Source organism: Diuraphis noxia, unplaced genomic scaffold, assembly GCF_037042655.1.
Source record: "Diuraphis noxia isolate RWA-SAM2 unplaced genomic scaffold, SU_Dnox_SAM2 contig0002, whole genome shotgun sequence".
Lineage (NCBI taxonomy): Eukaryota > Metazoa > Arthropoda > Insecta > Hemiptera > Aphididae > Diuraphis > Diuraphis noxia.
The window spans coordinates 84,734,017-84,759,262 of NW_028301712.1; the positions used below are offsets into that span (position 1 = coordinate 84,734,017).

At 32.6% G+C, this 25,246-nt stretch overlaps 1 protein-coding gene across 6 annotated transcripts in view; it reads right to left on the reverse strand.

The window, feature by feature from the left end:
• The window catches only part of LOC107166749 (uncharacterized), a 41,450-nt gene that overhangs the window by 8,600 nt on the left and 7,604 nt on the right, over positions 1–25,246 (reverse strand). For all 6 annotated transcript variants that reach the window (XM_089218703.1, XM_089218704.1, XM_089218697.1 and 3 more), the window contains exons 4-6: positions 14,909–15,125; positions 6,880–7,066; positions 4,596–4,757 (exon numbers count right to left, since the gene is read on the reverse strand). In XM_089218703.1, the coding sequence (XP_089074829.1) occupies positions 4,596–4,757; positions 6,880–7,066; positions 14,909–15,125 (566 nt within the window). The remainder of the gene's footprint in view (positions 1–4,595; positions 4,758–6,879; positions 7,067–14,908; positions 15,126–25,246) is intronic.

Genomic DNA, 25,246 nt, shown 5'->3' on the forward strand with positions numbered 1-25,246 from the left:
TAACTTAATAACGTGAAATGAAGTGTTTTATAATAGTAAATTTCGTAAAACGGATAACTATACCCAGTTTATAATATTTGCGACACGCCGATTATCGCTTGTCAATAAATATAAAAATAAATATTGTGGCGTTCAAATGATACAAAGGTGCAGACGTTTGCTGATTTAATATCTGTTATAAATTTATAACGTACTGTCGAATTTTACAGAATATCAATATTTTGTTTCACTTTGCTAAGTATATTGCCGGTTAAAACTGTATTATACTATTTATCATATGGCATATAGGTAGAATATACTACTTTTTAAAATGTTTACAAAATATATTAATATAGTCTAAAATGTTTTGTTTATAACAAACATTGTTTAATTATTTTGTTTCCACTTTAAAAACTTTATTTTAAAATATAGTTTTTAATACTTCTCAAAACCGTCCTTAATAATATTTTATAAAAAGTATAAAATAAAACGGGTTCTTAATTTTCTGCCATTTTAGTATTAAGAAATAAACTTTTAAAAACTAATAATAAGTTATTGTTTGAAGTAAATAATATTTTATTCTTATTTATGCAATAGGTACTAAAATATAATATTGTACTCTACTATTATAGCACCTAGTCTATTAATTTGATAAAAGATATTGATGGTTTTGCAGAGCGATTCGCCTTAAGAACAATACAACGATTATTCCATAAAATTATATTTTGGTTTAATTAATTTTTAACTGTTAATATTGAAATTATTTATATAAAAATAATTTTAAGTTTTTCGCCCTTCTCGTTGTATGTCGTATTGATGAACGAAAAATTTAGGTTCGATTTTATTATAGAAACCAATAGTATTGATTATTTTAAACTCTAAAAACATATCATTTTCTGAACAATAATTTGTTTACATAGATCAAGGATACTGTATTAATAAACTAATATTGAATTATTATTGTTCGAATTCGAATGACTATAATAACTATATACAAATGGTCAATGTAAAACATTATTAGGGCATGCTCCATTTATTTTCATGGTTTCTCTACAAAAAAAAAAAAAAAAAAAAATACTAAAAATCACGAACAGACACACTACATCGCGGACGTCTTGAATCATTATATTGTACTCCGAGACGCATCCTTTTCATTTAAACTATTGCCCACACAAACGTGTCACGTAATTAGTTTCTTTTTTTTCACGCATAAATAGGCAGTACACTAGACGTGGTCATTGTCACGGCGGTGCAGTCAACATAAGAGTTCTAACTGCATATTGTGTGTAGAGCTCGCATTCAGTGTACATCAAGCACGTGTTATGGGCTCAGAGAACTGATAAATGAAAATGGATTATAATTATTGTATTGTTGCGAGACATAACAATTATGCAAAACGTGTCCGAAGCAGCCAGCATGCCTCCGATATGTATTTTTGCACACACTAATATAATAATAACTATTAAAATAATAGTGTATAAAAGTAGTATTAAAAGGTACGTAGAAATTTTAGCACTCGAGTGAATTTAAAATAATAAAATTGGTATACGAAAAATAAATCAGTGAAAAGGTAGAAATAGAACAGAAGTAAAAAAGTATTTCATTTAAAATATTGAATATCCGATTATTTCATGGAATATTGTACCTACCTACATTTTTTTTTCTAACCGCATGTGAACTTATTTAATATTATTCACTAAACACAAAAACGTGTCAACGGAAGAAAAAAAATCAAAATACATGGAAATCGATTGACGCGTGATGGGTATTTATTTTAAACATAAAAGTAGCCAATTCCGTCTTTTTACCTTTACAATTGGACCGTATTTTAATAGAATACTTTGCACATAAATATATTATTATACAGTTGTTTGAGTTTAAATTCAGAATTTGGAATAATATGATTGTACCGGAAAATTGGTACCTAAAAAAAACACCAATAACTCCATTTCTTAAAAATTATTTAGATGACCGGAACGTGAGCTAACAATAAAAGCATTCATTAGGTACTACATGCATGTACGTATTTCGTACACAGTACCGGGCCATAACATAATAGAATTACGTTGATCTGAATATCATTATATTATATGAGTAATGAGTTCTATGGATTATAACGGTGTGACCACGCATAATGAAAAAAGTCCTTTTCAGGACTGCCTATCAGAGCTCACCATTTACGAATCACACCACAGGGTCGACTTAGAAGCTAAACTACAACCCACAAGGACACCGCTCGACTACAAAAGCTAGTCCGCCGGTTAGGTAAGACAACAACAAAAATAATAAGACCAACCCCTCAAAAATAGCTTAAAAACTGTCCAAATGCCAAAGCAATCCGTACCGATAGTAAACACAGCAGCACACGGCTGCACATCCATAGTTTACCAGTTAGTATATTATACACCTGACGTTTTCTACAAGAGCATCATCTTCACTCTCACTTCTCAGTATTTCATAAATGTACATCATCACGTACATATTTCATCAACCGTCCAGCGCTTAAGACCACAGCGAATACCCGAAGAACAGGGGTCGGCAACTTGCGGCTCGCGAGTCTCATATGGCTCTTTTGATCTTGAGTTGCAGCTCTTCAATTCCACACGCAAAAATTAATATTTTATGTGTAAAAACAATATTTCATAATTAAAAAAAATTTATACTATTTTTGTTGCTTTTGAAAATATGGAATTTAATACATAACGATAACCCGATACCTAAAACAACAAATTATGAGCCAGACTTAACAAAACTTTCGAAAGACATGCAAAGCCAATGCTCCCATTGATGTAACCTTATAATATGTATCTCTCTTGATGTAACCCATTCATTAATAACTGTAAAATTGTATAATTGTGTCCATTAAAATTTAAAAATAAAATAATTTTTAAAAAATGATGAACATTTTTAATGGCTCTTTAAAATCAGAAAATTTGTGTATATTGTAAATTTTGGTTCTTCCGTCAAAAAAGGTTGCTGACCCCTGCCGAAGAACAGAATACCAACCGAAACAACTTTATAGTCAATCGTCCGGACCAACAACGTAGCCAGCTGCGACCGCAACCAACCGTGCCAGCCGATAAAAGTCCGCGTCAGTGCTGTCGCGAGCTTGTGACGGCCGGCCATACGCACAGACACTGTCAAGTCGATACAGCACCGAACCCACATCGGATGTGGGTTCGCATCGGACGACTACCGACCCACAGATCAAAACGTCACTTCTGAAGTCAGTAACTCCATCAGAACATCGGGGATTGCCGGCCGAAGTATGCTGTGTGGATCAACCGAGTCGTCATAGGGAACCTAACCGCACTGAGAACCAGCTAGGAAACTTTGCCGGATGGACGAAACGACATCGCCGTTGTTCAGCCGACACCGCACGACCGCCGTCGCCAATCCCGTCCCCCCTTCCGGCCACTTGTTGCCGTCCCGGGCTTCTATTTACCGAGCTGCAGTAGCCGCTTTGCATAGACTGCACTCGCTGTCGGTTGGAGAACCGCCCCACCATTGTAACATCCCCGAGCGAACGACACATTAATACGTCACAATATTATGTCTGGGTAACTAGCGTTTGCTGTTAGTCGACACGAGCGACCACTGCGCCGGATCGCTTGCCTGAGCCTGGCCGACGCGACTATGACACTCACTGTCCCCATCCATTGTAAATAATATTATACAATATTAATATTTTTTCCTGGTACACAATAAACACACCGCATATATCATAAAGCATTGCTAATTATTATTATAATCATTTACGCGAGACGGCCGGTATTTTAGAAAACCTCGCCGTTTCAGGATGCTGACGATTCACCGGCGCCTAAATAGGTACGTATAAATCCACGGTTATCAAAGATTTAAGTACGTACGTATCTATGGTTAGGTATCTATATGTATGTTATTTACTCTTTATTTTCAAAAGTACGGGTCAGTAGGCATAGCTAAACCATCAGTACCATAATTGGGAGACATTTTTTTTTTATGGAAGTGGCGAAGGACAAGCACAAAATCACCTTTCCAATCAGGACTAATAGTATATCGGAGTAGGAGATGACCCCTCGAATAATTATTACCAGCAAAGGTTGACGTTAACAAATAATATAGCTCAAACATTAGTTTTTTTTTTTTAAGTTTTACACTTGACTAAATAAGTTGTAAAATGAATTTTAATTACTTAATTAGATGAACTGACCACTGTAATTACTTAGATTTTTAATTGACCAGCAGTTAATTGTTTAGTTAGTCAATTTAAAAGTAAAAGGTATACATACACTGTACGCATTAAATTAATACCTACAACTATATGCGGTTAAGTTACAAGTCAATCAAATATATATATATATTTTTATTTAAAATAATAAATGACTACTAATTCAATAATTAAGAAGTCATTCTTATAATTTCCTACGCCCATAAGCATTAGAGATATATGTATTTTTCTCTGATAAAAAGTAGTAGGGCCAGTAGGGGACAATTCCCCACCTTTCTATTACATAACTTTGCTCCCGTAGATAACGAAATAACAATAGTCGAGTGTATCCGCGGATTCCGGAGTTCATTGTAGGTAATTAGTTGTGAATTATTGGTGTTGGGCTGAATGATAGTAACAAACTTACCTCTTTTTCGACTTTCAAAGTTAGCGGACCGACCAAAAACTTGGTCTTCACCGTCGTGTGGCTATTCATCACGTTCACGGTGACATCTCCGTCTCGGCGCAGACTGCTCAGTCCGTACATGGTAGCTCTAGCTCTAGGCGGACTATGGGGCTTGGTGGCTGGCTAAAATCAATTGAAAATAATAATAATAATAACATGTTTTGCTTCATACGATCTAATAATATAATAAATATTATATAATATGAGTTGTACGTGATATTATAAACAACGTCGATATTTCAATGCACCCGGCATTTTTTTTCCTAACGATTCTTATTTGGAACAAATCTTATAGGATAGACAACCGAATTCAATTTTACATTTTTATGATTTGAAGATAAATTTAAGTGCTATACAATTCTGTTTCAATAATATTAATGGCATTTTATACACAATACAACATACTATTATAATAATTAATATAAATAATTAAAAATTTGAATATCTTAGACATTTCTAACCTCATATGATCTAACCATTGTGTTTTAAAATACTACAGTTAATAAAACTGATAAGAGACAGCATGATATACCTTGTTGTGTCGATCTTTTATGATCATTAAATTATTATATTAAATAATATTGAAATAAAATGTTTTTATATATAGATACAACAGATATTAGTGATTTTATACGAAAAATATTTTTCTAGATTTTTAATGAATTTTATAAATTGTGTACCATTTAAATAATTATATAATATAGGACATGGATGCATTTTAATAGTGCATATTTTTTTAAAAGTTTTTTAAGACACCAAATTTTCAGTCTTAATTACAATAAATAGGGCTAGGATTTATATGCATTTGCATGTTATTTCCCTTAAGTCCAAATTGATTGGTTGCCAGATTTGTCCACGATTTGGATTATTCTCGTTTAAATAGAACCAATTTATTTTTTGCATATTTTTTCATATTTTGAACATAATTGTATATTCATAGATTTTTGAGAATTTGATTTTTTTTTAACTTAAATTCTTAAATTTTCATAAGTTATAGTTAATTTTAAATGGTATACTTCACAAAATCGATAGTTTTTGGCATATCATAGTAGCATGTAATAATATAAACTAATATTTAATGTAATAATATGAACTAATAGTATAATAAGTAATAATAATAAATAATAATAAACATTTGTTTTTGCATATTTTATAATTTGTTATTGCCTAGCCCCAATTATAAAATAATAATAACAATTTAATTGATTGTGGTCGTGGGCCTGTATAGCATCATAATATTAATACCTATATGGCTGTAATAATGTAATATATTATATTGTGCACCTACAAACGGTTAAATGACGGTCTCCGTCTGTACATTTTCACGTGTACGTACCTACCTGCATATTAATGAACCGTTACGCGTATATACTGTTGGTCCCTTTATAGCATAATTTGAAAGGTTAAATTTGAAAGCGTATATCGGTGGTAGTCGGTAGGTATATCATACATTACGGCTGTCGGTTACGAGTTGATATAATACGAGTATAGTATAACCACTATGTGTAACATTATTATTAAACTTTACCCGGCTCCGTTATAACGACGTGCGGTTATTGTTATAGATGTCGATTTTTAATTTCATTCCGAGATGTTGAATTTAATCGAATCCATTGATTTTATTTCATTCAATCACGTATTAATTTGCTTTTAAATTATTACATTATTTGTCAGCTGTACCAGTTAGAGGGTTGTTTCGTAAAAAAAATTATATTATTGCGTTTTGCACTATACATTGCGTGGTACGTGCTAAAAAAACCTTTTTGAAAGCGTTTTTTTTTTAAACTTTGTTTGTGTACGCTCGTATGTATACGTGGGAACTTAATAATTGTTTGTATTAACCAAGTAATACGTAAAGCGATTTATGGTATGCATTTTCGAATATAAGTAAAATTATTTTTAACGGATATAAAAAGGGTGTTTGCATTTTTAATATTGGCGTATATTATGATAGTGTCAGGAGGAGAGCTGCACGGGGCACTGTTCTTGACTCTATGCAATTTATTACAAAAACACGGTTTACCGTATTATATGTTTACCTAAATTAACCTTTGAGATTTTAAGGGACGGTGATGTATCCCATATCGGGGTAATGTGGTGTACACTTTTATACGGAGAGAGGTCAGGACTACGCATCTGCCCACTTCAAATGTTGTATAATATACTTGCTAGGGGTAGTGATGATAAGGACGAGGGCGGGTCCATAAAATGGTCACCTATCTATCGTCTATATAATACTACATACCTTGTTTTTGGTAACTTTGGGCTTGTTCTGCGCCTTTGACGTCCTATCGTGGTGCTTGTGGTGTTTGCGTTGAGCCCTGGACGATGTTCCGTTTACTGCAGTCGGATGTTGTGGAACAGGGGTCGCTGACTTTTCCGTCGCCGGAGCTGCTACGGTGCCGTTTTTTGACGCTTCTGTCTGTCGAACGCTTAAAAAAAAAATAAAATAAAATAAAAAATGCGATTTACAAAATGTACAAATTCACACAATATTTACTTATTTATAGTTGTGCAGATCGAAGTACGAGACAAGAATATATAAATACATATTATATTAAAAACAAATAATATTACTCATTCAACTATACATAATAATCTTTTTTTTATCTTATAAAATAATGTTTTACGATGTGTATTAAATTTATAAATTAGATAAAATGGTGGTTAGACTACAAGACTGGAATAGTTTATTGAAGGAGGTGTCCAAGCGACACTATTTCAAAATTCTAGGCAGTTTTTTTTGTTAATTTATTTTTCTTAAAGGTTGAGAAGGTCCCTAGACTAATTTCGCTGACAACGCTGTGGGTTATCCAGAAGTGTGGGGGAACAGAGGTTGGACATTAGAGGATTGGAATGGTTAATGGTTATACGTGTTTTTATGATGGTAGTGAGGGGACAGTGTGTGAATATTTTGAATTTTGAGGTCTGTGTGAAGGGTGAGGTTGCTGATGTGCCAAGGAGCTTTAGTAATGAGGTGAAATATTTAAATGTTGGATTATTTGGCCAGTGGCGGCCTGGCCAGGTCGGCGAGTCGGCGATCGCCGACTGGGTCTTTGGCTAAATGGGCCCTTACAGCCAGAGCCATTACCCGATTGAGATTATATTATTTTAAATGTTCATAAATAACTTAGTTTGTAGATATTATCTTAAATCGTGTTAGATAGTCGTATTAGCCAAAGGGGTAAAGTTAATTGAAACCTAAATAAGGTACTTACAAAAATAGTTACATATTATACATTTTTTTGGAAGAGGGGGGGTAGTAGAACTTCAAAATGATTAGGTATCTTTAAAAATGTAAAACTGTAAAAAGGTCCATAGCCATTTGCATTTGCACATTTTGCTATTAGTCTTATTGCGGTCAGGGGCCTTTTTAAATTCTAGCCGACTAAAAAAAATGAACCCAGGCCGCCACTGTATTTGGCCGTTCTCCATAGTTTTAATTCACAGGTAAATGTGAGGTGGATAATTTGTATATATTTTAAGAGTTTGGTATTGAGTGGAAGATTTGATTTAAGAAGGTGTCTAATTTTGTGAAGTTTTACGTTGAGGGATTTTCTCTTTGTTTTTATATGATTGGACTAATATGAGTTCAAATCATCGGAGGGCCAGGTTAATTGTTAAACAAATATTTATTGGGTATGATTAGAACTGATGACTGTGTAAATAATAATTTCTTACATTTTCTACGCAACATTTAAAGTTAAACATTGACACTATTATTCCGCTAAAAACTAACTACCCGTCTATACTATATAGATAGTATTGAAGGAGTGCAACATCGTGAAGTTACTTACACAATATAAAAGTATAAAAAAAAACCCTGTTAAATACTTGCTCTAATGCAAATAATATTTAATTGTATGTTTACAATAGGTTTGAATTTGATGATAATGGTTAACGACGAACGCTATAAACAGTAAATACTAAATTTATAAAGGCGATATTATTTTATTAATTTTGTTTTGTTGTTGAAAAATAACAATAGAGGCGAACAAATAAAAATTATTGTCATAATAATAATAATAATAGGGGGGTGTAGTGGACGGGCGGATTAAGGTGATGCGCACCGTCGCCGGTTCGAATTCCGGTCATGGGCGGTATCACTTTCCGGGCAGTTCATGCTATCTGGAAAGAGAGGCCGCCACAACCCCCCCCCCCTCTCACCCGTGCATGATAGAAAACTACGGATGCCCATTCGAAATTCTGCCAAAACATCCACGAGTACCAAAACCAACAGTTCCCTCCCCCACAGTTCCACAGGCTAATGACCCTTGTTGTTGAAGCCTCAACCCCAAGTAAAAAAAAAAAAATAAAAAATAAAAAATAATAATAATAGTAGATGAAACTGCACCTTTCAAACAAAAAATGTAATGAAAAAAAAGTATCCTCGATTCCATTAAAAGCAAAAAGTTACACTTGAATTATCAGGCATTTGAACTGGTAAAATTGGTATTGTTTATGCATTTTAGAAAACAATGTTTCCAAAAAGCTTTAATGTGCGAATCTATTGTGCTGTAAAGTAATAAACCTTTTTTTTGTTTTTTTTCCTGGATATTATATTACTACAAAGCCGAAAAACGTCGAGCGCAAAAGATATGATTTAATTCAATACTTTTTATACGATTTCGTTATTTCAATATAGTTTTCACACTGTCTAACTATAAGTACAAAATATAATATATTTAACGATCGAAGGATCGAATTGTTACCATCCTAGGGCATTTACAAACAATATACACGCACCTATGTTGTAACATTATATACCTAGGTATATACCTATACCCAGTGTCGTAACGATAGGGTGGCAGGACTCTAGAGAGCCCTTCAAAAAAAAAAAAAAAGTCAAAAACAAATCACCATTAGTGAAATTTATAAATACGATTCCGTTTAAAAATATATGTATATTCTTGTAAAATAAAATAAATTTAATAACTGATCACGATTATATTTATAGATTATTTTATTTACCAGTCCGTTGACATTGTCGATATTAATATTATTATACATTTAATGATATTGTTATTTGTAGAATGGAAATAAGAATGAATGTTATCGCAATCGCTTGTCTTTGAAACCGAACGTAACATTTTAGCTGTAAGATCAACTCTTAAAAATCAAATAAGTCAACTGAATTCAACTAGAGATCTTGCTCAACTTTTAATCGTGAAAAATCATTCTTTAACAGCCAGTTTCCCAGAAGTATGTACTGCTCTTTTATTATTTTTGACAATTCCTGTTACATCTGCAAGCGCGTTCCGGTCATTTTCGAAACTAAAAATTATTAAAGGATATTTAAGGAGTACAATGATGCAAGATCGTTTAAGTGGCCTGACGTTAATTTCAATCGAACAAGAAACAGCCCGAGAAGTTGAACCTTTGAAAATTTAATCGATATGTTTGCCGAAGCAAAAGCAAGAAAGAAGAAATTTTGTATTGCTTTGTATATATTTTTTAAGCCAAAAAAATGTTTAGTACAATTTTACTATAAAAATAATATTACACTAAACATGTTTTTTATTGTTTGTAACATTTTATAGCAGGGTAGAATTTTATAGGTGGTTAATTTTTGTAGGCTATTTCTCATATCTCTTTCTTACAAATTTATAAAACTAAGGGCTCGATTGGATTATTTTGCCACGGGCATTAAAAGTTCTGGTTACGCCACTGGGTATACCATAGTTGGTACATTATAATGTCGCTGTCAGCTGCGGTTACGCGGGCGCCATGTCTCGACACATATTTTGATCGGCGTCTAAATACGGTTTTGAATAACTTCGCACAGCCTGCAGGTTGTGGATTTGCACGTTTATTCCGAGAGAAGGTATATGTATATTGTATAATATGCAGTGGCAGCAGGTGGTAACACAATTATATTTTGATATAATATACATATATTTCTCTCTCTGTAATGTTATAAATTATTCACGATAAAATCAATCCCTAGAGTCTCGCGGAAAATAACTTGAAAAATATTATACAGCTCGCGCGGTGGAATGTACCTACTAATAATGGGAGTACAAAAAAAAAAGATTTCTTTTCGTATAGTCTTACAACCCGGCCGTGTCTCAGGTTGCAGTTGAAAATATGACAGATTACGATTTATTTACATTTTAAATTAGCGTCCTTGATTTAAATTTGTATAATACATGCATGGTTGTTGAGTACGTACGGTCTGCAGTTGGCGTGAAATCGTTTAAACCCAAAATCGTGGCGTCTAAAATATAATAGGCACATGCCAGCTATATAACTAGTGTCCCAGATTTCAGGCACAATAAGTAATATTACGTGTGCCGCGTGAAAACCTAAGTGATGTACTCACGACTTAATAATAATAATAATAATAATAATATTTACTAGCAGAAATATAGTTTATAGTGGATTTAACATTTTTTTTTTACTGCTTCTCATATCACTAAGGTAAACCTTTTGACGACAGACGAGGGTCAACGTATTATAGTACATAGGCATTGGCAATGTAGTTTAAAATAATGTTGTGGCCAGAATCAACTAATTGAGTCCATCGGCATTAAATTATATGTATATTATAATAGTATCGTGTTCGATAAATGTTTGTGTCTGTGGCTATATTGGGGTATTATATTTTAACCAGAAAAAAAGTGATAAGATAATTTAGTTAATAACACATAATTAATGTGATTAATGTCGCTAATAATATTAATTAAACCGGTCGAAAGTATAAAAAACAAAGATATTTTGAATCATATTTAGAACACGACACTTATTTTGTAGTTATTTCAGCAATTAATGAGGAAAATAAATTATAATATCAAAAATTAAAAAAAATACCTTGTTAAAAATTATAAAAAAATCACCTTATCCAATAAGATCGATATCTACGTACGTGATGGCGAACACATAATAAATTGCGCCAAAAGCATAACTATATTTTTGGGTACCTACTTCCGAAACTGTACTAGTAAATCATAATATTCATATACATCATTAAAAAAAGCTCATAAATTTTATTGAACATATTTTGTTCGTATTTTTTATGTCAACTGAAATTTAGATCATCTGAATAGAATATACAGAAAACAATTTGTATTTTCTTGAAATTATTTAAAAATCTAATTAGTACACGGCTCTGTAGTTTTTTTTTAATAATATGTAAATATTAAGCATATTTTTAGGGATTTATTCGACTCTATATAGCACGCAGGTACCACACCTATCTAAGTGTTTTCGTCATATTTTTCTGGCGCAAATGACGGCGTTTACCTATTGAATTCGGTACTGAATTCATCTTTGCGTTGGGAGGAACAAGCGAATTGGCTCTTGCCTTTCGATATCGGGGAAACTAAAAACTGGCTTTTGACTTTTTCAAAAAGAATGAATGAAAAACCGTGAAACCCTCTATACAATCTCGAAGCGGCCGTTCAATATGAATTTTCTTCTTAACAGTAGATATAGTGGTGGCTACTGGTCTCTACTACAGGTGCCCTGGACAACACTATAACCGTGCAGTGCTCTCGGGCAGAAGAGAAGGCGTGTTTCATTACACTGCAAATGCCGAAGTGTGCGCGTGTGTTCGAAAACCATATCAAATAAAATATATAATAATATTGTGTTTTATGCCTGTTGCAGTCGAAAACGGCGCATAATTGTTGTTTGAATAAACGTTCGCATCATTCGTCGTGAAGTTTCGATTGTTGTGTACCTACGAGCGTTACAAAACCGTATTGTGTGATTACTTGGTAATAGGTTTTGTGGGACATTTACTACAACATGTACCTATAAATGCCCACCTTTGAGCACATTTTAGCCTCGCGACAAAACTCAACAATGTCGTACACAAACCAATTGGATACGCGCGTTTTAAACACTGCAGCATTGTATTTACGTACTTTTATACATATAATGACGATAGCAATGCTGCAGTGTTTAAAATATATATATGTGTATATGTAATTCAATTGCTGTTGTAAAATGAATTTGTGTACTAACACGTGTCGTCACGTCGCCGACAAATTATAAACGACTGCGTGAAACTGAAATTAAAATTCGAAAGCAATCGTTTCAACCCAAACAAATGACGTGCATCAAAATATGCTCTTATACAGTTAATATCTTTTGTTGCCTATATTATATTGTTGGGCATAATGTGTATGGTGTATTGGACGCAAAAAGTTATTAATATTTATTATTTACACTTAAAATCTTTGATGATAATAACTAGAGCAAGGAGTTAACTCGATTTAAAAAACGAGTAAAACCCTTAAAAATATGGTTAACGCACTCTTATTAGTATTATCAAGCTTAATACGATTCTCTAAATTAAAGCTCCCAAAAATTAAAAACCTGAATAAAATATGTTTCTGATGAGTTTAATATAAAATTTTTATGGATGAATTTGTGATATTTTGTGTTGGGAGAGAAATATTTTAGCGCATGCAGAAAAAATGCAATTAGCAATTTAACCAATGTGTATAATTTTTCTACTATAAGGCAAACATTTCAAATAGTTTGAATGAGTACCTAATATCATTTTATATGTTATAAAGTAAAATGTTTTTATTTTATTAATTCAATCATCTACAGCATTCCGGAAAATATTTATTATCACGTTCTAATGATAGAATATTTTACACTCTAATTCAACGATGAAGAAGACAACTATCAAGTATTGTATTATTTGTATTGTAATCAGTTATGTATTTTTTTTTTTTATAATCTGTTTTATTATTTTATAAAATATATTGTATTAATGAGACCAGTTGCTTTAAGAATATTATATTTGAATTCAAATGGATGCTGTGGTGGGATTGTAAATTGAAATGAAATAAAATGTTTTGAACATATTGAGAGGAGTAATTTGAGATTAGTCTTTTGCTGATACGATACAGAATAAAAATCAAGAAAGAGATGATGGGGAATTCCACATAATATATTGACCTGGTGCACATCTAGGGGAGATGAGTGTGGGTTATTCGAGGACTATAATTTAAAGGAGTGACTGTGAAGAGAAGATGATATGTTAATAATTATATTAAGAATGTATATAAATAAATGTGTTTTGCAACAGAGCTCTCGCTTTTGAACATTTACCGACGCTATGAGTCGTGTGCATTTGAACACTTAAAATTGTCAGTATTGATCTTGTACCGTCGACAGTCTCCAGAAATATTCGCACAGCAATTTAATTAAATATTGTTTATGTATATAGTGCAGTTGATATTGAAAAAGTTAATATAGTCATACATATTTTCTATCATTATTATTCGCTGGTATGTAAACAAAAATATGAACAGAATTTTATAAGAGTTTTTTTTCTTCTAAACTTTACTTTATAATACATGAGATGATTACCTATGATTTAGTCAATTATTTTAAATTTGATCACAATTTTACAGTGCTTCAATAAGCACTTAATAATAATTACATTTGATATGTCTGATATATTTTATTTTATGGTGACAAACGACAGGGAAATTACAATGGGTGATACACCAGTGTTTCCCAAACTTTCCCTCCGCCAGATAACTTAAAGAGTATGGTAAAAATGATTGCAGACTCCGTGATAAAAATAACGTAATCCAACAATAATAAATTATTATTATTTGCGGACCCAGTTTGGTATATTATATGCTGACTCCTAAGGGTCCGCCGACTACAGTTTGGGAAACATGGAATATACTGATACAGGATAAATGTATTCAAAAATTTGTCTTCTAGTTATGTCAACAAATGATTTCATAATTATTTGCAGTATCAATTCTTAAAAGGCAGGTATCACGCCATAACTTGCTTAGTAGATATGAGGTAAGTACTTAATTATCAAAAACAATTTTGAGAAGCAATGGTCAAACCAAAGTCGAGAATCCATAAATCATCGGGTAATTACCTACTAAAGTACTAAATATCAATTTTAATCCACCTACAAAATATACATAATATTCTTATACACTTACAAATCATAATGTGTGATGAATATTTCAAATCGTATTTTTTAGTCTATCAGATAATTCAAATAGTCTTGCACTCTAGTAAAATACTAGTGTACAGACTTTTTTTTGATAAGTTTCATCACCACTGTCATAGCCATAGGTATTCTTATGTAAAAAAAAGGCGCGTAAACACTAGATTTATGTTATTCATCATTGATACCTAATAGTCGATTTATCGATTGGCATGCATAATATCACATAATATTATGTAGTTACCTACGCATCAATATTTTATAAATTATAAATTAAAATCTATAGAATTCAATCATGCATTATGTTTAATAATATATTGGATAAAGGTGTTACCTTTCTCTGGATTCCATTTTTGGTTTGGTTTTTGGTTTTTGAGAGGTGGTACCCTTCTTCTTGTCAGTGGTCTGCGTGGGAGTTTGTAGGCGCACGTTGACCGGGTCGTAGTTCTTCCTCAGAACTTTGTTAATACGGTTCAGTATGTTGTCCACGAACCTGTTATACTTGGCGACGTACGAGGACGGCAAGGTCACTGGGTTGCTAGCCATTGCACCTGAAGACCGACCGAATCATTAATTAACAAAATTTTCTATCCGTCAATTTTGCGCCGCCCGCCCATTCATCACCACTATCCTGTCACCGTCCACACGAAGTGCGCAGGAATATTCATTTCCGGTCGTGATATCATACAGATTCGTGAAGGAATGGCAGTTTGCTAGGTAAACATTTATTTTGATACTGAGTAAAACAACGAGTATATGAATCGTAACATACATACGAATAATAATGTAGAAAAATATATAAATTACCCCGATAATTTGGGTAGTTTTGTCACATTAGTGATGAAAATAATATCTTATAATACTGATAAATATAGGTATAAGATTACAGATCGGATTAGTATGAATTTGCATATTTCTTATGATTGATTTTATGATATGATACGCTAAATGAGTAAAAAATGTTTTTACGACATAACGATTTAAACTATAAAACGTATAATGTTACATATATCATTTGCCATCTATAGAAATTTACTCATTTTTATTTTATTTTAAGGACTTATATATAACAATTTTAATCACAATATATCTTAGGTATATTTATAAATAAATAATTATTATTGTGATATAGATAAATATGTATATTTTTATAGTTTAAATGAATAGAGATGTTTGTAGATATACAAACGGTTTTGCCAAATACATTTGAGAATTTTTTTTTTTTCTAATTGATTAAAATTATCTGCAAAACAAAGACATTTTGAGTAAAATTATTTATATTAGCGTTTCATAATTTCAAATTTATTATTTTAATGAAATATTCAGAAAATAAATTCTTTCTAATTTTTTAGAATGTATATCAATTTTGTCATTCATATTTGGACATTTTATTCTTTAGTGCGTAGATTCATTATGTACCTATGTTTTAAGAAATTTTAGGACATACTTGGTTGGTTTTAAATGCATAAAAATCCGCCTTATAGTAATAATGATGATGACGACGATCTATGCGAAAACGTTTTAGGCACAGGCGGGTTCCATGTCGCACTCTGATTAGCAGTCGACGGGTGGTAAATTGCGGTCGGTCGGTTTATCGTCAAACCGATGATTATGTGACGGAAAAACAAAAAGCTATAGTGGCAAAGATTTTAGCTTAGACTTAATAGATGTTGGGACATTTTGGTTTTAACTGTTAAAATGAATTTATGCACTCGACAGAAAACATAAATTTTAGTTACCTCTCGTAAAAATCGAGTCTCGAATATCTACGAAATTGATTTCCCCGAAAACGTTTTGAACTACGGACCTCATTGTGAAAATCATATTCATTAGTTACGATCCTTCCCCTCTCTGCCACAGATTGAAGTAAAGCTCAAGTTTATATTATATTATTTACCTACGGTCCATGGACCATGATGGCATACACACAGATACTTGAAGAAAGTTTGATATAAAAAAAATTAAATAAAGTAGTATTAATCTTACGGTAGATACGCAACGGCCGCTACATAGATTTATGATGTTCGTATGATGCGACTGTGCGTTTTCACACTTGAAATTCGGTGGATAAATCATTGAACTCAAAAAAAACGATGTTCATAGCGGACGAGTGTGGTAAAAACCGCACTCGATGACTGATAAAAAAAAAAAAAAAAAATGTCAACCAGAGAAAAATAGCGACCACTTCATCGCATCGCTTACCACACTCAATTTCCGATATCTATAATATAAATGGCGTAACACCAAGTACATTATACCTACACAAGACTTTTCAAGCACCATACTTTGAAAAGTATTCGCGACGAAAATTGAAATAAGAAAAGAAGAACTGTTGTCGCTAAGCCAACAACATTGACGAGTAAAACGGAAAGACGTCGGTAGAATTATTGTATAATATAATTATTATAAAAATACTATTAAATAACGGAGACGACGATAAATGAACGCACAGCACGTCGTCGTCCGTGCGTTAAATTAGTCTGTTGATTTAATGTGCGCACGCTTTCGGTGTCTTGGACGTCGTGGTTTGTGTAATATTATAATGCAGAGCGATTTTTTTTACTGTAAATTATATTATTCATGTCGTATAGTATAAACATTTTTTTTAAATAGTTTTTTTTTACTACGTTTTTAATTTCATATAATCTGAAATATTATATTCTTTTATAAGCAGGATATTTTTTTTTAGTACGTGGATGTATAAAAATTGAATTTCCAACGAGTATTCGATTAATTATAACTTATAAGCATATACTTATAAAATATATTTTAATTTTTAAGCTTGGATGAGAGGAGTAGAATAGCATATTGCGATACCCCGCAAAATGTTAGTCCACTACGACTCCGTTTATTTAAACTTTAAATTCTTATAAGTACTTATAGCTATAAGTTATACGTAGTTACTTATGTAGGGGGAAATTTGCGCACGTTGATCATTTTTTCAATTTAATCTCGGATTATAATAGCACAATATAGTGCTTTGGTTGGCCACCTGCGTCACGATAATTATAATAAATATTGTTATCATCCCGAACAGTAGTAGATTGAAGATCTATTAAAATTTAAATAAATAATAACAATAATGTAAAATATTTAGTCATCATACCCACCACTATGGTTTTCGTTTAACGACAATGTTTTTCTCAGAGCAATGAGCATAGTTATGTATTTATAATATGTATATTTTTTTGTATTTCATTAATTTTTACTATAACTGTGTTTTTGACAATATTTTTCACGAAAAAATATCAAATTATATTTCTGTTATATCGTTAGCATAGTTTTACAAAACACTGTGAGTAGCGGTTGTTTTTAATTTCATACTCCAAAGCATAATGTTTTTTTGGAATATATAAACCATACAAATAAAAATATAAAACCGAACCTTTGTAAGTCTCTGTTTATTGTTATAACTTTTAAGCATTTAAAGCTACATAATTATGCTGTCGTGATGTGTCTGATACGCCGCAAACTTTTGCGCTGCTACTTCACTCATTTAAACTTTAAAATGCTTATAAATAATAAAACATCGGCCCAACAATAATTTAATTGTAATACAGCAACAAAGTTTGATGAAAAAAAAAATCTGTTTCGGAGTACACAAAAAAATATGTGATAGATATTAGATAAAAAAAAATAATATTGATCTCTCACATTAGAAAACAAAATACTTTGAAATGTTGTAAAAATTTGTAAAAAAAAAAAAGTAAAGAAAACTACGTATTGTTGAGAATACGAAAAAGAGTTTTACCAAAAAAACGATCGCCTCAAAAAAAACCAATTGCTTGGCACGCTATATGGTCGAATAGCATCAACATGATGATAATAATAATATTATACATTTACCAAAGATCCGTTAACCCACTGGTGGTATTATTATTTCAACGGCGTCTTTGCATGGTGTATATATTATAATGTATATGCATATGTGCAGTATACATAATAATATTATTTGCGATGTGTAGGTCAACGTTCTTGGCACGTGCGCTCATAGATAAAATTTAAATGTGTCCAATATGTATAAATCGATTTATCATTACAGCAGTTAATTTTATATTAATTTATTGAGTTTTGGCGGTCCTCGCTGAACAGTATATTACTACGCCTACCGAACTTGGTGCATACCACACAACGATATTCCAATATTTTAAGTATAGGTTTATACCACGATGACCCATTCGTAACGCGTTTTGGCCATTCGGTATAGTTATGGGGGAGGGGGTAGGGTTTACAGCCGCAATGGAATATTTGGCGAATTTATGCTTGCTATAAAGACCTTAATGAAAAGCCGGAAATACTCACACATCCGGTCGTAGGTAAAATAAATAGGGAAATAAATTGTTCGGTAAAGAAGACGACGAATATGTGTTATAAATACCCATCGCACGTCGAATAATTGCGGTATCGTTCAGGAAATAAAAACAAAACATAATAACATTATTATACGTGGTCATTGATCATGTCCACCCATATTTTCTTGTTAAATAAGAATTTTCTAAATTTTCTGTTTCTTTAACAATTGTTAAATACATCTGAGGACATATTTTACATTGCTTAGATTAGTTGTACAATTTTTTCAGATAAAAATTACTCTTAGACCTAAGGTCGATGGTTGTTACAGTAAATAGACGTAAAGCAGATGACTTTATGGAATAAGCATGTTTATGTATCTAATTTAAAATTCATATGAGTAGTTTCTGAGTTATTGAAATGGATTAAAGTCCTCAAAAATAGTTTCACAAAAATATAAAATAGACTTAATATTGGATGTAGATAAATTTTACGAATTACATCATGTTTACAATAATTTTCTTACCTTCCAAACTTATTCAGTATTCGTATTATTTTCGATCTATTATATCCTAAACTACACGAAGTTAAATAACTCAAACATAATCGTTCGAATTTAGATTTGACAACCAGATTAAAAATGAAATTCATTTGATTAGAAATTTGTAGGGAAAAGGGTTGGTTTTTCATTTGGAAAAAAGCCACCAGAGAACATACCACTACTCAAATGGCACAAAAAATCTAAATATTTTAAATATATTATACCTATTGAAAAAGTGAAAAGTGATTTATCTTGTACAAGTTCGTATAGGTAGTATATTATACAATCCGAGAAGCCTCCAGCGTCAGCTGCGCGAAAAAATCCATCAAAATAGCATTACCGCATGGCATGTCATTATTATCTTACAAAAATAACGGATTTATTACAATACGTACTTTGCCAAGATTTACTAATATTTTCCATTTTATGCTGAAAATCTCTGGTTGTAGGTGAATATGTATAATATATAATAATATAATATAATGGGTTCGCTGCGGATGTGTCATCGCAGCCATCACGTCTACTCATCGTGAAGATAACAACGGTGAATTTACTTTTGGAATTCACGTTTGAATGGTAAAAATGATTATTAATAACGCGCTAGATTGCTGGCCGTTGCGCGGTGCAGTCGGATAATATTGTGGGCCGGATGACGACACTGCAACAGTCGTGCAGATACGTCGACGACGACGATGATAATAATAATAATAATAATATTGTACCCATATTTTGGCGCGGAATAACGGGACAGGAAACGATTTCGACGAGTGCCACGCGTCCGACAATAACACACGTAGTTACCTACCTACAAATAATAACGTAATTATTTATCGGCTATTAATCCGTCTTGTTCGGTTCGCGCGAAATGGGACGGCCACCGCAAAAATAATAATAATAAGTGGTACGCGCTCCGGTCCGGAGACAACGGCGCACGACCAGTTTGGCCTCCTTAAAATTCGATAACTGCATTCCTGCGCGAACCCGACGACGACGACGATGACGACGGCTCTGGCTCTGTGGCAAATATACGCGCGGTCGATAGCCGCAATCGAACGTTATTTGCGTTTAAAATATTATATTACATTAATATATTATTATTATCGTACGCGAATCAATGACGTTTAATATTGTGACCGCGCACCGTGTATAGGTACGTACATCGGGTGGCACGTTTAAAATAATAATTCATAATATGACCGGCGTCGGTCGCGGTTGAGCGTTTTTGTTCAAGTGTCCTATAATATTATACATCATTTACTCATAGGTAGGTACATACTAATGGTCAAAGGCAGGCATAGACTAGTTAAATTGACAGTTGAAAAAACTTAGTAGCTATCTGAGTCGATTTGAAAATAATCCATTAAAAACATCTTAAATTTTACGTTTGTACGTTAATAATCCAATATTACTATAATATGATAACACGTACAATCAATTATGTTCTTTTTCTGGATAAAATAATTTTGTATATTGGTTTATTTTATTAGATTACATAGACTATATTTTATACTTTTAACCTAACCAATTATTTTCTTACCTTTCCCTCCACAGACAATAAGTGTATCATTTCGTTTTCCACGGAAACAGGGAAAAATTAAGTTAAATAAAGACTACTAAAAAATAGTTGAAAAACATTAGGTATAAAGAGAAATCCGTCCATATAAGAAGATAATAAATATTATTATTATTCGATAATATCAACACAGATAACGGATATCACGTTATTCGCTTATTTCAAATTCATACGAGTCCTGGCCGTCCTGGGAATCCATTCGGCTTAAGGATGAACGCGATGATAATCAGCTGGTTCTATGTAATAAGCAAGTGCGTGCTTGGTTCAATGCATTTCGAGCCGAGCTCTATGTATAGCCAACAACAGCCAATAAACCGTTCATTTTCCATTAAATGTTAATACGTCGTTCCCGATAGTTTTTCCCAAGATTTTCACAAGTGGTGTTATTTTAAAAAAAATTTTGAATAAAAAAAATACAGCGTTGGATATTTCGAATACCTATATATATATATATATGAAAAAGAATTTGTAAGTAAAACGCGGTGATCTGTCATAATATTTTAAGATATTATTTATGTTAAATTAATGTACCTACCATTCAGCATTTTTGTGATAAAAGCAAAACACACCAACCACATTTTGTTCTACCACAAATCAATAACATCATATTTTATAGAAACAGGAAACATGCTCACGTTGTCGGTTGTTTGAATATTGAATGTAAAAAATTTTTTTCTTTCTCAAAATTGGTTGTCCAACTAGAATAATTGAAAGTATTATAGAAAAATGGTTACGTTGCTTTATTTTTCCATTTATTCATAAAATATAACTCATATAAATGCAAATACTTTTTTAACCGAAGTCTATCAATATTATAGTATTATCTGTTTAGTGTTCCGGGAAAAAATAAAATAAAAATTCAAACAAACCCTATATGAGAAGAATTGTGAGAATTACGTGTACAGACATACGTGTGGTAGTAATCTGTGTGAATATATTGTTTAGCATCTCGAAATTTGTGAGAAAAAAACATAATAAAGTTTACATCTTTCTCCGAAAGCATTGTCTTTGTAATTTTTACGAACTCTGCAGTTTTATGTCATTTCCTGGCTTAAAATGAAAATGTATTGATTTGATTATGTTATTACTGTAGAGTCACGGAGCATCATTAAATGTCAGATAAACATTGTTGGATCCTCGCAATATATTATACGAGCCTAGTCGTCCTCTCCATTTGATTATAATTTATTAACTGAAACCAATTATATTATTACCATTGTTGTCGAATGCGCGTCAAGTCATTCGGCGCTATTGTCTTGTGCGTAAGTGCAGAGCACGAAAACAAAGTGATTCTAATTTAGTGAATTGCTATTGAAACGTGACTCGAAGTTTACAATGTGTATATATAGGTACACTGCAGCAGGCCTCCGAAAATGTGAAACGCACGCGACACCGCCAGTATACGGCACAATATATTTTTATTGGTAAAAAAGAAAAAGTAATAAAGGCCGTTTTGACGGACGACGAAATGTAAATAAATCGCTTTCCATTAAAATATTAATATACCTATAATATATTTTATAAAAAATATTTGTGATGATTACGAGCAGACGAGAACGGCTTGTACCTAACCTATATACATATGTGTGTGTGTGATTGAAAGTAAAACAGTATATAGGTATATAACTACAACGGGATGAAATACGATTACGGATGAACCGTGAAGCAGTCGTTGGAGGGGACCAGAGAGAAATTTCCCCGGGGGGCAGTTGCAGGTCCCGGCCGTTTAGAAAGTACCAGTTTTCTGGAGAAACGATTTTCGTGGGACACGACATCCATCGACGGCATAATATGATAATAATAATAATATTAATAATATGTACCGCATTATAAATTATAATAATATTCCGTTAAACTATCGAAGTGCACACACGTACACAGCGTGGTGTAATGTATAATATAAATCTAGCGTTGTGTGGATGCCTCCTATACGATTCCAGTTGCTTTCTACGCGGCTGTTAGCTATATATAGCGTCCTGGCACGCCCACATGGTCGACACATATACGCGACCGGTATGGAGGTCACATCCTTGAACCCGTTTCGGTGGTTGTCCGCGCCCGTCTTCGCGCCCGCATCCGGATTTAGGTTTCCGGATACCACTGGACGCGGTCAGGTCGGATATAAAGGTAATACATTCGCCTATTAAAATACGGATCAGCGGCTAGTATGATGGCAGTACTCATTCTCTATTAACTTGATTGAAACAAAAAAAAAAAAATGAAAGAGTGAAGAAAAATTTTCGCGTTTTATTGGATTTAATAAATTATTCAATAGTAGCAACTTTGATACTTTTAATGATGATATCCATCATGGAAAAAACGCAGACATTTCCATTTTTCTTCCTCTAAAAGTTAATAATGACACAAGTAAAGTAGGTACCCGCGGGGTTTAGCGAGACGGCGTCAACAATAATGATTACCTATTGTTATTTACGCTGCAGACTGATATTTGATATTATATTATATACTTGGCGAGACTATATAAGTATACTCTCTCCGTTACTCTGTTTTTCTCTCTTTGTCACTCTCTCTCTGTCTGTCTTTCACTCACTTGCTCCGAGACAACATAGGACTGGTGACGTCACGGATTGTTTTCGCCGCGTGTACGTTTAGTATATGGAGGTAGTGAGGTACTGGTCATTTTTTGTCAGACCTCTCGTCTCCACGCGGATACGGATGTACACCTATACGGTCATCGGCTGCAAAGCTAGATACGACTTTCTATAGAGTCATAGTCTTGGAAAATATTTTAATAATATATTATTATCGTTACGGTCGTCGAGCTAATCGTACGAGATTGGTATTAGGTACCTACACGATTTATTACCATGTAGGTAGTTTGGAGTTAAAACGATTGCTGGTCAACGACAATAAAAAGACCGTGTTCGACTAAAATACCGAATAAATGTTATAACTGTGTATCTATATGCATATAATATTAAATATCATTAGGTAGTTGAAGGCTGAACGGTGACTTTTGTACATACAGATACGATAAAATTTGAATACTAAGATAGGTTATATTGTGGTAGTTATACTAATTAGTATAACTGGTTATAACGGTTCAGTCGTGTGAAAATCTGGTAATTGCACCTCCGAACAAGATCCACTGCAGTAGTAATTAGATTGAATTCAACAAGTGTCGGATTAAATATAAATATATAAATTTCTTTTCCACGAAAAATATTAATAATATTGTTATGCATCTTTGGAATAAACCTAGGAAAACATGTCGTCTTTAGCAGAACACACGCGTAAGGCGAATAATATTGTACCTGTATGACGACGTGCAACGATGCGACCGAGTCACTCGCATTCGTATAATAATAGTAAATATTATTTCCTTGTCGTAATCGGCGCTGTATATTTAATCACCACCGAAGCCTTCGGGTCTGACTGATGTTTTGCGTACAGTTCGTCTCTTTATTGGAGATCATTGATATTTGCAAGCTCGAATAATAATATTACTCGTAATATATATTACACTAAAATATGCACACTGAACAAAAAAAGAGATAAAAAGTTCACACCGGGGAATAAACCGTACCTACGGCAAAATACTATGTATACCTACCTATTATACTTAGACAGCAAATATTGTAATTAATCACTGCAGTTCATACAATATGTTAGAGGTATGTCGAAAAATCGTACGCAAGCGTGGATGATAAATCACCGGAAAAGTTCCCTGGGGAAATGAGCAAGATGTGGCGTAAGTATTTACCTCGACCTATAATATAATATAATATACTGTGCACCGCGGTAAATGCAGTAGCGCAGTTATCGAATTATGTTATATTAATAATTATAATATTATGGTTAATATGCCATCGGCGATAGTGATGATTATTATAATCATGGTCGTCACGCACATTAAAAAAAAAAGTTATTTTAATGTTAGACCAACAAAATCGCGTGTGCTGCTTACCTACCTTAACACATTATCTTTGATCGCTATTTTTTTTTCGCTAGCAATTATCACAATATCCGGAATATGTGGTCTAAAAATTCGCATAGTTGGATATATCAGAAATCGAGTATAAGCGTCCAAATGCATTTTATAGACTGTGTATAATACAATATTATTCGTGATCGCTCAGGACCGATACGAGTATAGACAAGAACTTGACTAGATCGCTTCATCTGTAATCTCATAGTTTATAAATTTTATACTACTGTTTTACACTTAAATAGTTGATAGATCTCTTTAAAATTATTTCATTATCGATTCTAATCAAAATACGTAAGCTGTTGTTATCGTCTTATCG